We start from the raw sequence: 14321 nt of genomic DNA on the forward strand, positions 1-14321 counted from the left end.
CACCTGCCCCCTTGTTCCCTCTGAGAACCAAGTCTGTTCCAGCCTCTGTCGCCCTGGCAGTTGGCCGCCCTGGGCCCCCCTCGGGCGCGCCCCCACACGGGGCGAGTGCGGAGCCCTCTCTGCGGCCGCCGCCACCTCCGAAGCTGCCCGTGACACCGTGTGGGTGCCTCTCGGCGCCCGCCCACCTGTACGCTGGCCGGTCTCTGCTGTCCTCTGAGTCACGAGTTTTGCTCGTTTGAAGCTTTTGCTGTCGTCCCGCCATCCCCACTGATCTCTCCACGGCCCCAGGCAGCCCCTGCTCGGCCCCCGCCCCCGCCCCCACCCAGGGCCCCGGGGGCCAGAGGGGCCAGAGGGCAGGGAGCCCACGGGGCAGGTGGCTGGGGGCGTGCCGCAGCCTGGGCCAGCAGCGCCCCACGTGTGCGTGTGAGCGTGAGCGTGAGCGTGTGGGCACACGTGTGTTCGCATGTGTGTGCCTGTGTGTTGGCCTGTGTGTGTGTGTGTGTGTGTGAGAGTGGGACAGGCAGGCAGGGCCAGCATTCTCGTTCGGTGTCCCCGTGCCACCCAGGGCTGGGAGCAGGGCAGGGCGTCGTGGGCCTGGCGTCCCGGGTGGGGGCGGCACCTGGAGGGGGTGTGGTCCTGTCTGTGGCACCCACGTCCCTGACCCTGGGACCCTCCTGTGTCCGCTCTCTGCGCTGGACCCGGGGGCCCAGGACCACGGGAGCCTGTGCGGGGCGCAGTGCCCCCCCACCCGTGAGCAGCGTGTGAGCCGGGTCAGGGCCGGGTCAGGGCCGGCTGGGCTGGCTGAGCCTCTGCAGCACGGGGTGGGGGAGGGGTGGGCTGCCGGGCGACCAGCCGGCAAACACGGGTCACACTTGGCAGGGCACTGCCCTTGGGTGCAGGTGCTGTCCCGTTCCTGGTCCCCACGCCAGCCCCCACGGAGAACAGCACCTCCCCCTGGGGTGCGGGGCCTCGACCAAGAGCCCGGGGGCAGGCCCTGGGGGGTCACACCGCTAGTCTAGGCGGAGGCAGTGGCCCCACTCAGAGCCCCCGCCCCCGCCGAGGGGCTCCTGACTTCCCCGAGGGGGCAGAGGAGGGGACTGCCCACGGCCGCCCCCACCGGCTCCTCCCCTCTCCCGGGCACGGCGGGCCTGCGTGGGCTCCTGCTCGCGGCCTCGGCAGCGGCTGCGGGAGGGAGTCTCAGGGCCCCAGGCTCAGCCGTCTGCCGGCGCAGGCGCGCGGGGCCCGGCCTGCCAGGCCTCGGGCCGGGCGAGCAGATGACTCAGGGAGGACGCGGACGAGGACTCGGGTGGGGGTGGCGCGGGCCCCGCCGGCCCTGGACCTGGGGTCCGGGCCCAGCCAGAGAAGGCCCACGTGGAGGTGAGGAGAGAGACCGCCAGGCCCCACCCGCCGTGATGGGGGGGACTGGGGCGGGACCTGGCGGGGGCGAGGGACAGCCGTCACGGGGTGGACGCGACGCACATCTTCCCAGGAGGCCGGCTCCTCTGGGCTCCGAGCCAAGTGCGGGGGCGCAGTGGCCGGCGTGGGGGCAGGGGGGGCGAGGCCATGCAGGGGTGAGGCCAGCCGCTGGGTGAGGAGGGAAGTCCATCGGGGGGTCCGCCAGGAGCCCTCCCTGCCCGGCCAAACCCCCTCTGTGCTGGCGGCCACCCGGGCCCTGCACAGGGCAGGGTCCTTCCTGCTCGAGGGCAGCGCTGCTGTCTGCGGGGGGCCAGGGGAGGGGCCTGCGGGAGACCCCAAGTTGTCTGGGGTGGGCCGGGAGGAGGATGTCTGTGAGGTGCGGCTCTGGAGCTCCTGCTCTGCCTGGGGAGAAGGGGTGGCCCGGGGGACCCCTCGCTCTGGCCTAGCCCCCCCCAACGTGGGCGGGCGTGGAGCGGTCCCCGAGCTGGGGCAGGCCCTGGGATGGGGGCAGGGCCTCTGTCCCGGAGGAGAAACCTGGGCCTGGACTTGAGGACCCTGGTCTTAGCAACTGGTGGAGGGGGTGGAGGTGGCGAAGGGGCCGGGGAGGGTGGGGCCCAGGAGGGCGTGGGGCTGCTGCGCCCTGTCTCCGGAGGTCAGAGGTCAGAGGTGAGTACGTAGGGGCGGGCCTGTCCCAGCCTTGGCACTCAGGTCCCCTATAGGGCCTGGCCCACAGGGCAGAGTGGGTAGCCTGGGGAGTTTCTGCCCTTCACCAAGGCTCCACAGGCTTGGGGGTCCTTGTCCTGGCTGGACCCCAGCCTCTGTCGCCCCGGCCCTGGGTCCCCAGCTGCTTCCCGGCGGCCCTGTCCTGCCCTGACACTCTGCCCTGACCCTCTGCCCCACCAGCTCTGCTTCTGCCGTGAGGGAGGAGGGGCCGGTGGCCTGGGACCCCTCGGAGCCCCTGCGGGCCGCCACCCATCCCTGGGGGCAGAGCCCACCCTGGCTGGGTCCTGAGAGGTGCAATAGTGACCAAGATGGGCCGCGGGTCCTAAGCCCCCGTGGGTGCTCTTTCTGTGCCCACGACAGCCCTCTGAAGCAGCCCGTGTCCCCCTGCACAGTCCAGGGGACAGGCCGCCGGTGGGCGTGGGTCCCAGATGTCCCCCAGATGTGCCGGGAGGGGCCCGGACCGCCGAGGGCAGTGACTGGGGCGGGCGGGCGCGCTCCTGGAAGACTGCCTGGAGGAGGCAGCCCCTCCCCTGAGAGGGGCAGAGAGGGGAACCACCAAGAGGAGGAAGCGCTTGTCAGTCTCTGTTCCCCTCGGCCTCTGCCCTGGTCCCCTGCCTGCCTGGCTGTGTCTGTCCTGTCGCCTCCCCCCACACCCTCTCCTCTCTGTCTCCCTCCCTCCCTCCCCCGTCCAGAGCCCGGAGGCCTGGCCATGCCCTCCACCCTGTGGCCATCTTGCTCTTCCGACCTTGGACCCCTGACTGGGGGCCTGGGGGCTGTGTGGGGCTCTGGGAGCTGGAACCCCGGGAGCTCCCTCCCCTCCCTGCAGCCTCCCGGACAGCCAGGACCTTGGGTGCCCCAGAGGGCCCCCTCCCTCGCTGGGGTGCGACCTCCCGAGTCCCCAGCTCCCCGAGGGGCCATCGCTGCTGCTGCTGCTGGGACCCGGGCTGCTCGGGGTGGGGCGGAGCACCCCGGCAGAGGGGAGACAGCCGGGGCGCGGGAGGCCCCTAGGGGGCGGGGGAGCTGGGGCTGCGGGGGGCCGGGCAGCCCTGACGCGGCCCCGTCCGCAGGGCCTCGCTGTGGAGCTCCTGCGTGGTGCTGCCGCTGCTGGCGCTGACCTGGATGTCGGCCGTGCTCGCCGTCACCGACCGCCGCTCCGCCCTCTTCCAGATCCTCTTCGCCGTCTTCGACTCGCTGGAGGGCTTCGTCATAGTCATGGTGCACTGCATCCTGCGCAGAGAGGTGGGCGCCGCCCGGGCGCCTGCGGGGGCCCCGGGCCGCGGGGCACCCACCCAGACGGCCCTGTGCCGCCTGCCGGCCCCGACGGGGTGCGGGGTGGGGGGCCCACGGGAGCCACCGGAGAGGCGGCCGAGACCCCTGCTCTGGCGTGTCCGGACCTCTCCAGAGGGAGCCGGACGAGGCTCTCCCCCGGCTACCTCCGCTGCCACCTGGCAGGCGGCAGAGACTAGGGTGTCGCCCCCAGTCCCGGAGGGGCCCAGACGTGAAAAAACGTGCCTCTTGACGTCCACGGACTTGGTGCTGCCCCGGGGTCACTCGGAGAGCAGCGGGGCCGAGTGCAGGGTCACGCGGGGGCCGCCGACGGGCAGGGCACGAAGTCCCAGCGCCAGGACGTCCACGGGCCGCGGGGGCGGGAGTGGGCGGGTAGATTCCACGTCCCCTGGAACCTTCCGGAACGTGGCAGAGGGATGAGGGGTGCGTCAAAGCCCACCGATCCAGAAGGACGCGGAGGACAGGAGAGGAGGCCGGGGGGCAGCGTGCAGCCGCAGCCGGAGGCCAGGGCGGCAGGCTCACACCCCGGGGGCCCAGCGAGCTCTGGCGTGGGGCCCCCTGGGCCCCAGGGGAAGGCCGGAGTGGGGCTGCTGACTCTCCGTCCATTTAGGGAGCAGCTTCAGCTCCCCCTGAGTGGGCAGCAGTGCCCCCACCGGGCCCCTGCCAGGAGCTGCCCCGTCCAGGGTGCACACGCAGGCCTGGGGGTGCCTGCGCCACTGCGGGTACGGATGCCGTCCTGAGAACGTATCAGGAGAAAGACGCATACTGACCGTGGTCACCCCGCCGGCCGAGGACCACCCCCCGCCCCGCTGTACCAGGCTCACACCTCCTGGGGAGGGGCTCTGGCCACGGGGAAAGGCAGGAGGGTGCAGACCCAAAGTTTCCGCCACCAGAGGGGCCCCCACCGCGAAGGACCCGAGGACAGCCTGCCACCGAAAGGCCACAGGCCCTGCCGTGGGCCCCGGAGACGACCCAGGGGAAAGACGTGTCATGATGTCCTGGGAAGCGCCCGTGGGGGCCACGTTCCGGCCCCCGATTGGCTCACACCTGTGGCCTCGTGACCCCCTTCTGGAGACGGCAGCCGCCTCTGGGGTCTGGCCCAGGCGGCCGTGTGCTGGCCAGGCGCTGAGGCCGTGCTGTGGCCCTCGACGGCCCGGCTGCCGTGAAACAGCAACCGCGGGCCACAGAAAGGGGCCTCTGGGGGCAGAAAGCGCTCACGGGGATTGCGGACGGGCGCGCGCGGACCGAGGCCGTGGCCTGCCGAGGAGGGGAGGACGCAGGAAAACGGGTAGAAGGTGAATCTGGAAGGGCCACCTGGCTGCCGCCTTCTGAAGAGCCCCTGGCCCTAGTGGGTGACCTCCCCGTGGACGGCGCGTGCGGCTGGTCCTCACACCGACCCGTGGGTGGCCCCACCCAGGACACTTGGGGCCACCCGGGTGGGCGTTGCCCGAGCCAGTGAGGGTCCGGACAGTCTGGGGAGCGGAGGTTGTGGTGGCAGAGGGCAGGCGGGGCACCAGGTGACCCTCCTCGGCCCGAGGAGGGCCTGTGGCTCCCACCCGGGGACCAGCGTTGCGGGGTCCTCGCCGTGAGGGGCGGAGACTCTCCGAGGAGCTGCTGGGCCTCGGTGGACCAGCCTGCCCCCCAGCCCCGCACCTGCTCCGCAGCCAGGGCCGCCCCGACGGGCAGGGGCAGGGGTGTCACCAACCGCCTGTGCTCTGTCCCCCAGGTCCAGGACGCCGTGAAGTGCCGAGTAGTGGACCGCCAGGAGGAGGGCAACGGGGACTCGGGGGGCTCCTTCCAGAACGGCCACGCCCAGCTCATGGTAGGGCTTGGGGCGGGGCGCAGGCTGCCTCCGCGCCCGCCAGGCCCCGGGGCCCCGTCTCAAGGCGCTCGGAGCCCGGTCTGAGGCTGGAGGGAGACTGAGGCTCCCGGGGCCACTCCCCTGGTCCGGGGTTTGGGGGATGGGCAGGCAGAGTGGACGAGAGCCTGGGTGGGGCTGGCAGCAGCAGCAGCGTCCTAGGTCGGACACAGCCACGGTGTCCCCGCCCTTGCTTCACCTCCTGTCCTCTCTGGCTGCCCCTCGGGCCCCCACAGCCCCAGGTGCCCCGCCCGCAGGTCTGTGCCGAGAGGCCACCTTCCCCGGGGAGCACCCCCCGAGTCCCCATCACAGCGCCTGCTCCAGCGCCGGCAGTGCCGCAGGGACCCCTCCTCCGCACTGATGTTCTGAGGCCGCTGCCCGCCGGGTGCCCCTGCGAGCAGTGAGCCAGCAGGTGGCAGGCACCCAGTGGGTCTTTGGGGTGCCTCGCCACGCCACAGTGGTCCGTGGGGTCCCAGGCAGGGGCTGGGCAGATGCCGGCGACAGCCTGGGACAGGCTGCTGCCGTTCTTTGGGGCCAGGGGGGCCCGAGGTGGAGGAGGCCAGGTCCCGGCCCCCTGACGCTGCTCCTGGCCTGACCTCCGACCTCAGGCTCTGTGGTCCTCCTGCTAAAGGCACCTCCAGGTTTGAGATGCAGGGCCCGGCTGTTCCCTGGGGCCAGCCGCCCCGGAGGAGGCCGCACACAGACTCGGCGTAGCCCAGCCGGGTCCCCAGGCTGGAGCCGGTGCTGCATGCGGCAGAGACCACGGCCACTGCTTGTGGTTCCGCCTGGGCCCTGGACGTCCGTGTTGCCACCCTGCTCTGCCTCCCTGGCTGGCCGGCCTCCCCGCCCTCACCCCCCGGGCCGTCTCGAGGGCTGAAGGGGTGATGTGGAGCAGGTCTCCACGCCCCGCTGCTCGGCAGGCGGTGGCCTGGGCAGCAGGGGGCTCCCGTGTGGGGCCTCTGTGCCCCCGTGGGGGGGTGGGAGGGCCCACAGAGGGGCTCTTAACTGGAGGCCCCGGGAAAGGGGGAAGGGGAGGCAGGCCGGGGAGCAAGGACAGGAGTGAGCTGCGGTGGGACCGGCTTCCCACTTCCCAGCTGACCCACGGACGAGTGCCCTGGAGAGAGAACGTGCTCACGTGTGCACGCACACGCATGCATCTGCACACACGCAAGTGGTGCAAAGGCCTGCACATGTGTGCATGCACTTGCATGCACATGCAAATGCAAACGTGCACAGGCTCCTGCATGTGTGCACACACTCACGCATACACGTGTGGTGCACACACACACAGACAGGCATGTGCACAATGTGCGTGCATGCATGTGTGCAATGTGTGTGCATGCTCATGTGCACACGTGTGTGCGTGCACACACGGGCAAGAGCATGGAAGGCATGGCCGCCCTTGAGCTCACTTCGTGCGGACACGTCAGCACACGGGCGCCTCTGAGTGTGCGGAGTGTGCACACGCACCAGACAGGCATGGCCCCTGGCCCCTCCCAGGCGTGGCCGCAGCCCCGGCGTGGCCCTCCCCACCGGCCTCAGGCACCGCGGCGTGCGGGCAGCACCCCGCCCGCCCCCGGCCGAGGGCCTCACCGCGCCCGTCTCTGTCTTGCAGACGGACTTCGAGAAGGATGTGGACCTGGCCTGTAGATCAGGTGAGCGCCTGCCAGGTGAGAGCGACGGCGGCCCTCGCCCGGGCGCACTTGCTTTTTCTCTGTTCTTTGTACATCTGTCTGCTCATCTGTCTGTCCTCATCCGACCCCTGCCTCCCACAGCCCACCCTGGCGGAGGGGCCGCTGCCCTGTGAGCCCTGAGCAGGGAGACGGCGGGGGGTGGGGGGGAGGGGGGAGGGGGCGGGGGTCTCCCAGCCCAGCCACACCCCTGGGGCTGCGGGCGGGCAGGGTCCCTGGTGCCCGGGACACCTGTGCTGGTGGCGTCCGCAGCCTGCACCGGACCTCCTGGGGCCCTGCCTGCCCCCCCTGTCCCCGCTGTGCCTCCGCCCTCCACACCCACGGACGCTGCTGGTCTTCAGCCTCCCCCCGCCCCTCGCAGGGCAGTGAGGCTGGGCCGGCTCCGCCCCGCACCCCGCCGCCCCCCCCCCTCCATCACCCACCCCGTCTGCCCTCCCTCGGGGGCCCGTGTTCTGTGTTGCCCCCATCCCCCCGTGGTCAGTCTGACGGTCGAGGAGGGCGAGGCGGATTCTCATCGGGGGGGGGGGCACAGCAGTGGGGGCGGGAGGAGAGCAGGTGGAAGGACTCACCGCTGAGCTTCCTGGAAGCAAGGGCAGGAAGGGGATTAATTGCCCAATGAAGGAAGCTCCTCCCGGGCCATCGTTCTGTGAGCCGAGGGTCTGGGGAAGTGACAGGCAGTCTTTCTGGGGGGCCGCCCTCCCTCTAGTCCGTCAGGTGTTTGAGGAAAACTTCTCTACAGACAACCCAGGGGACCGGCTGGGACAGCCCCGGGTGGGGAGCACCAGCTGCTGCCAGGTGGATCCGGGAGGGCTTCCTGGAGGAGGTGATCCGTAGGTTGGGCTGAACAGGAGCTGGAGCCACCTCCCTCTTAGTGTCATGTTATCTAGCCAGTCTCCCCGGGAAGCAGCCTGAAGACCTGGGGACTTTGGGGGACTTGGCCCCACCTCGTGTGGGCGGCACTGGCCCGCGCCTCAGGAACAACGGGTAGCTGGTGGCTGTGGGTCTGGGGATCGCTAGGAGGAAGTTTCACGAACACAGCCAGGCTCTGAGCGCGGGGAGCAGACGCGGCATGGGCAGGCACCGGCAAGGGGCCGGGCCCTGCATGCAGCCCGGGCTGCTGCCGAGGGCACAGGACGCGCTTGGCCAGGTCCGTGGGGCTTGACACTCAGTCTGCGTGGGCAGGGAGGCCACAGGTGTGGGGCCCTTAGCCCAGTGGGGGCACAGGGGTCTGGCAGAGATGGTCCCCTGTGGGACCCCGTGCAGTGGAGCTGAGAGCTGTGGGCAAGGGAGCAGGGGGTGCTGGGGGCCGAGTGTGGGGGAGAGGCGGGGGGGGGTGTCTGCCTGAGAGGCTCCGCCCCGTAGCGGGCAAGTGACTGGAGGTCTGGGCCGCTGGGCCGCTGTGCGCTGGTGAGACTGGACGCAGGGAGCGGCGGGCGAGCGCTGGTCCTGGGGGTGGGCAGAGGTGCGCAGAGGTGCGGTGTGGGAGCCGGGCCGCCCGGGCAGCAGGCTCCCCGGGGAGGGGCCCTGAGTGGCGCTGGGTGAGCGGCCAAACCTGGCGGCTCCAGGCTCTCCGAGGTCCTGCCCCAGCCGAACTCCAGGTGAGTGGTGGGGTGCTGGCGCCCAGGTCAGAGGTCACTGCAGCCCGGTGCCTCTGCAGCTGAACAGGAGAGACCTCGGCTGGGCCCCCAGGAGCAGGCCGTCCTCCCCACGTCGAGAAGCTGTGTCCCCGAGACTCCTGACAGCACCTGGGGGTCACCTCGGGGCCACGGGAGGCCGGCCAGCTTCTGGAAGGGCAGTGTGTGGGCGGCGGTCGTCTGTCCTCCGGTGCGGCACCCTGTGTCCCAGCCTCGCGTGAAAGCACAAAGGGACCCCGGCGGCTGCAGTGCCCCCCGTGTGTGTGTGTTGGGGGGGTTGCATCCAGGGGGGGCCCTGGCCAGGCCGCTCTGACCCCTCTCCTGCCCCCCAGTGCTGAACAAGGACATCGCGGCCTGCCGCACGGCCACCATCACGGGCACGCTCAAGCGGCCGTCGCTGGCCGAGGAGGAGAAGCTGAAGCTGGCCCACGCCAAGGTGCCGCCCCCCAACTTCAACAGCCTGCCGGCCAGCGTGTCCAAGCTGCACGCGCACGGCTCCCCCCGCTGCCCGGGCGGGCCCCTGCCCGACTTCCCCAACCACTCGCTGACCCTCAAGAAGAGCCGCGCGCCCAAGTCCTCCTTCGTGGGCGACGGGGACATCTTCAAGAAGCTGGACTCGGAGCTGAGCCGGGCGCAGGAGAAGGCCTTGGACACGAGCTACGTGATCCTGCCCACGGCCACGGCCACGCTGCGGCCCAAGCCCCAGGAGGAGCCCAAGTACAGCATCCACATCGACCAGATGCCCCAGACCCGCCTCATCCACCTCAACATGGCGCCCGAGGCCGGGCCGCCCGCCCGCAGCCCGCCCTCCCGCCAGCCCCCGGAGGCGCCCCTCCCAGCCCCCGCCGCCCCCGCCCCCGCCGCCCCCCCAGCAGCCTCTGCCCCCGCCGCCCACCCTGGAGCCAGCGCCCCCCAGCCTGGGGGAGCCCAGGGAGCCCGCCGCCCACCCGGGGCCGAGCACAGGAACCGGGACCAAGAACGAGAATGTCTCCACCTTGTCCGTGAGCTCCCTGGAGGTGAGGGCCCCACCCGGGGCGGGGAGCGGGGCGCTGGGGTCCCCCGCTGGCAAAGGAGGGGTGCACACCCCAGGCACCTCAGGTTTGGGCGGGCAGCCAAAGTCAGGGAGGCCAGCACCCCCCCCCAACCTCACCAGCCGAGAGTCCCGTTGGCCTGGCCTAGGATGGAGGTGTCCTCGCTCCGCCCAGAGGGGGTGCCACCTGCTGTTCCCACGTGCCCTGGCCCTGCTGGGCCCTCGGGATGTGGTCCCCCGAGGGTGGTCTCGCCCACTGCAAGGGGCTCCAGGACCCCCGCTGCACTTGAACCTGCTGGGGCCAAGCCCCTCCCCTCTGTGGTTGGGCGGTCACTCTCTAGACCTACCGAAACCTGGAGTTGACCCCACGCCCTGCTCAGCCTGTAGGTCATGGGCTCAGAGGCTGGAGGGGTGGGGGCAGTCAGGTCCAGCGCCCCCAGTGCAGGCGTGGCGTGGGGGGGGGTCCCCGCTACCCTGCCTGCAGGCAAGGAGAGGCCAGGACTTGTGGTCGGGGAGATCTTAGGGAGCAGGTTCCGAGTGCACACGAACCCTTCTCCCCACAGAGGCGGAAATCGCGGTATGCAGAACTGGACTTCGAGGTGGGTCCCTGGGTCCCTTCCCCCCAACACCTGGGCCCAGGTGTGTTCCGAGCCTCTGGCCCGGCAGCTCAGGCGGGCCCGGCAGGCAAGGCGAGGCCTGGGGAGGAGGACCCTGCCCCGACCTGGGAGGCCTGGTCGGCAGGAGCGAGAGCCCACAGGCGGGCAGAGCACAGGCCAGGGCAGCCCCCTGCAGCTCAGGACCCCCGCCCGCCCTCCTCCCCCGCAGAAAATCATGCACACGCGGAAGCGGCACCAGGACATGTTCCAGGACCTGAACCGCAAACTGCAGCACGCGGAGAAGGACAAGGAGGTGCCGGGTCCAGAGAGCAAGGTCTGGGGCGGGGCGGGGCTGGGGGCGCGGGGCGGGGCTGGGGGCGGGGCTGTGGAGGCGGGGTGGGGCGGGGCTGCGGGCGAGCGCGGGGCGGGGCTGGGGGCGCGGGGCGGGCCAGCCGCGGAGGAACCCTCAGTCCAGACTGCCTCTTCCCGCCTTCTTCGGACCGCATCCATTCATCCCTTTATTCAGCCAACCTTGCAGGGGCCCAGGAGGGGCGGGGGCCCGTCTGGAAGGGTGGGGGGCGGCCTGGGGCCTCCAGCTGCCCTTCCCTGCAGGTCCCCCCAGAGCCTGACCCCGCGGCCGCCGCCGCCGCCCTGGTGCAGTCTGGGAAGAGCTCCGCACCCGCGCGCCCGCCCGCACCGCTCTGGCCTCACTCCCCTCTCCACTCTTTTCTCCGGCCCCGGCCGTCCCCCTCTCCGGCCGCCGCTGGCCAGCAGCCAGAAAAGCAGCAGACGCCCAACAAGCGGCCCTGGGAGAGCCTCCGGAAAGGCCACGGGCCGCCCGCGTGGGTGAAGAAGGAGCTGGAGCCGCTGCCTCCCTCGCCCCTGGAGCTGCGGAGCGTGGAGTGGGAGAAGTCGGGCGCCACCATCCCGCTGGTGGGCCAGGACATCATTGACCTCCAGACCGAGGTCTGAGCGGGCGGGCGGCGGCCACGCACCGGGCACGGAGGAGGGATGCCGCTCCGCCCGCTCCTGCCGCAGGACGGGCGCCGGCGCACTCGAGGGCGGTGGGCCAGGCCCGCGCCCCGGCCTCAGGGCACTCGGACGGCGGCCGGGCGGAGGCCCGCAGTGCTGGGACCAGAGCCAGACGGGACAGGAGGTGGCAGCCCCAGGGGCACAGGGCTCCAGAGGCCGGAAGGCGCCTCAGACTCTGCCCTCCTCGGACCCAGCCCCGGCGGTTGGACGGGCGGCCGCGGACAGTGGCCAGGCTGGGTGCAGCCAGCACCCCCGGGACGCCCGCCCGAGCCGCTGCAGCAGAGGACCAGCCTGCTTGGCCCGGCCGGCCCGGCTCCGTTTTTTAGACACCCCTTCCTCGGAAAGCAGCCAGCCCCCACCCCCCGGGCCCGGGCCGCCTCCACCCAGGCAGGGGGCACAGCCCTCTCTCCCGCCTGCCCCCAGTGGCAGGCCCAGAGGCCCACTCCGGGACGAAGCAGGGGTGGGGAATCTATTTTTTCTCTCCTTTTCTTTTCTTCAATAAAAAGAATTAAAAACCCACGCCTGTTCTCCGAGGCTCCCTCTGGGCAGCGCGCAGGCCTGGGCCCCGCCGCTGAGGCTGAGGCTGAGGCTGAGGCTGAGGGTGGACTCGGCCCGCCAGCCTCGCCCCCTCCACCTGGCAGAGAGGCTGGGGAGGCCTGGCTGGCACCTGGGCCTCGCCACCCCCTGTGCCCTGCTCCGGTGTCGGAGGCCTGCTTCGAGGGCCATGGCCCCAGGCGGCTTGCCCATCTCCCGGAGGGCCGGGGTGGGGGGGGGCCTGGTGGGGAGCCCAGGACAATGGGGGCCCCTGGACCGCCACCTCCCCTCAGACTCCAGGACTCCCCGGGGCCCGAGTCATCGCAGGGGGGGACAACCTGGGACAGGGAGGGCGGCGGAGTGGGAGACTCAGGGAGGGAGGCCGGAGCCCTGGGCTGCCCCCTCTTTCCTGCTGGCCTGAGGGGGCCCGCCATCTCCTCCAGGACCCCTGCCCTCCTCTGCATCCCCCGCCCCACCCACCTGCCCCTCGGTCCTGGGGCAGGGCCAGGGCACACTGGACGTGGGGCCGCCTTCCGGGGTCCCGGGACACCACTGTCGAAGAGGCAGGTGTGAGGGACGAAGGTGGGCCCCCCCAGCTGTCCCCACAGCCTCCCCCCACACCCGGGGCAGGGTGTGCACCGGGCCCCTTCCTGGCCCGCCCGGTCCTTTACCTGGTCCCATGTCGGCTCACACCGCGTGGCCCCCACCCACCTTCTGAGGAAGGGCACCCTGGGAGCAGAAGCGCTCGCTGGTCCTGCCGCTTCTCCGTGCTCCCAGCAGGGGGCAGCCTAAGCCTCCGTTGGGAGCCCAGCTGGGGAGCAGGACGGGATGGGGATGGTTGGCCAGGCCCCCACCCCCGGGAGGGCCCCTGTACCCCACGGGGTGGGGGGCCCAAGCCTCAGGAAGCCCGAGGCAGTGGACAGAGGCTCCAGCTCCGAGAGGGGGGTGCAGGTGGGCCGTTTGGGGGTGTGCAGTGCCTGGAGATTACGGGCCGACACCCAGTCACTCAAAATGGAAACAGTGAGGACAAGCCGAAAGGGGGGCCGCCTGGCCTGGGCTGCCCACGGTGACCTGCCCGTCCCTCGTCACTCCCCATCCGGGGTTCGCCTGCGACACCCCACCCCGGGGTTTTCGCCAGCAGGTGCAGCTGGGACGGGGTGGGCGCTGCCTCCTGAGAAGGCTGGCCGCTGTGACTGCGGGCAACACCCTGTGTGCGCGGATGACAGAGAGGGCGGGGCGACGGGCGGAGGGGGGACGGGCGGAGGGGGGGCGGCGCTGCGGCAGCCCGGAGGAGCCGGTGCAGAGCCCTGCAGCCGCAGCAGGGGGCGCTCCGAGACCGCGAGAGCGAAGGCGCGGGCGCGGGCGCGGGCGCGGGCGCGCGTTGGGCCACCATTCTGGAAGCGGCAGAAAGCCGAGACTGGCCGCAAGTCTGGCCGCGCTGAGCGGTTCTGGTGCCTCTGAGCCACTGAGCGCCCCCCGTCCCGCCCCGGACCTGCAGACTCACACTCCCGCCGTGCCAGCTCTCCACCCAGGCGGTGCGGGCTTCCTCCCCCCGGCCCCCTCCCTTACCGCAGCCAGAGCTTCCGCGGGGGCAGCCAGATCCCTGACCTCCCCTGTCCTGCTCACGCCCGGTTCCCCCTGCAACAGAAAAACTGGAAAAACAAAACAAAAACCCAACCCGAACAATCCGGACCCAAGCCACACACTCTGCATGTAAGGGAAGTGACCCGGACTGGGAGCCACTGGTGTCGGGGCCCAGCGTGTGACCAGGGTCAGAGCTGATGGCGTGACCAGCGCCGGGGGCAGCCTGCGACCGGACTTCAGTTTTCCCTCGATCCTCCACCACCGTCTCTCCCTCCAAGAAGGCTGTGCCTTTCCGGCAGAGTCCACACCCCTCACTCTGTCTGGGCCCCAGGCGCCCCTCTGCTCCCAGCTCCGTGACCACCTCACGCAGTGACTAGTTGCAGAAATGGTTGTCCCCTCCCTGGCCCCCAGCGCAGGAAGCCTGCCAGGGAGGTTCCCACAGGACCCACCAGCGCCCTGAGCCCTGCCTGCGTATGCCCTCCACCGCCGCCTGGGGCACCCAGTTCCCAGCAGGGCGCCGGCCCGGGGGCCATTTGGTGCTCAGAGCTCAGGCCGGCCCTCTGCCCACCCCCCACCGAAGCCCCTCCTTTCCGGAGCTGGCCAGGCCGCCAGAGAGATCGTCCCGGACCTGTGTCCCCTTAATCGCCTCGGCATCTTTGTACAACTCACAGGCTGCCATCTCCTCGGCACCCTGTAGCCACTGAAGCTAAGACCACCTTCTGGTGCCACCAGCAGCAGCACCATGCCCTGGGGAGAGGCATGGGGCAGAGGGTGGTGGTGTCACCGTGCCGGGCAGGAAGATGGACGCCAGGGGTAGTGGTGACAGCTTTGCGGATGGAGCTGGAGCTGAAGCTAGAGATCCTGGTGGTGATGGTGATGGTGGTGGTGGTGGTGGTGATGGTGGTGGTGGTGGTGGTGGTGGTGGTGATGGTGGTG

General features: G+C 71.4%; 1 protein-coding gene across 1 annotated transcript in view; it reads left to right on the plus strand.

Moving 5' to 3' along the window:
• The window catches only part of ADGRB1 (adhesion G protein-coupled receptor B1), a 56224-nt gene extending 44447 nt beyond the window's left edge, over window positions 1–11777 (plus strand). The window contains 8 exon segments of the mRNA XM_045861531.1: window positions 3207–3378; window positions 5153–5248; window positions 6900–6939; window positions 8942–9440; window positions 9442–9625; window positions 10203–10238; window positions 10465–10569; window positions 11010–11777. Of these exon segments, the coding sequence (XP_045717487.1) occupies window positions 3207–3378; window positions 5153–5248; window positions 6900–6939; window positions 8942–9440; window positions 9442–9625; window positions 10203–10238; window positions 10465–10569; window positions 11010–11207 (1330 nt within the window). The 3' untranslated portion in view covers window positions 11208–11777.
• The last annotated feature ends 2544 nt before the right edge of the window (window positions 11778–14321 follow it).

Source organism: Phyllostomus hastatus, unplaced genomic scaffold (assembly GCF_019186645.2).
Source record: "Phyllostomus hastatus isolate PE091 unplaced genomic scaffold, TTU_PhHast_1.1 phas_scaffold_21, whole genome shotgun sequence".
NCBI lineage: Eukaryota > Metazoa > Chordata > Mammalia > Chiroptera > Phyllostomidae > Phyllostomus > Phyllostomus hastatus.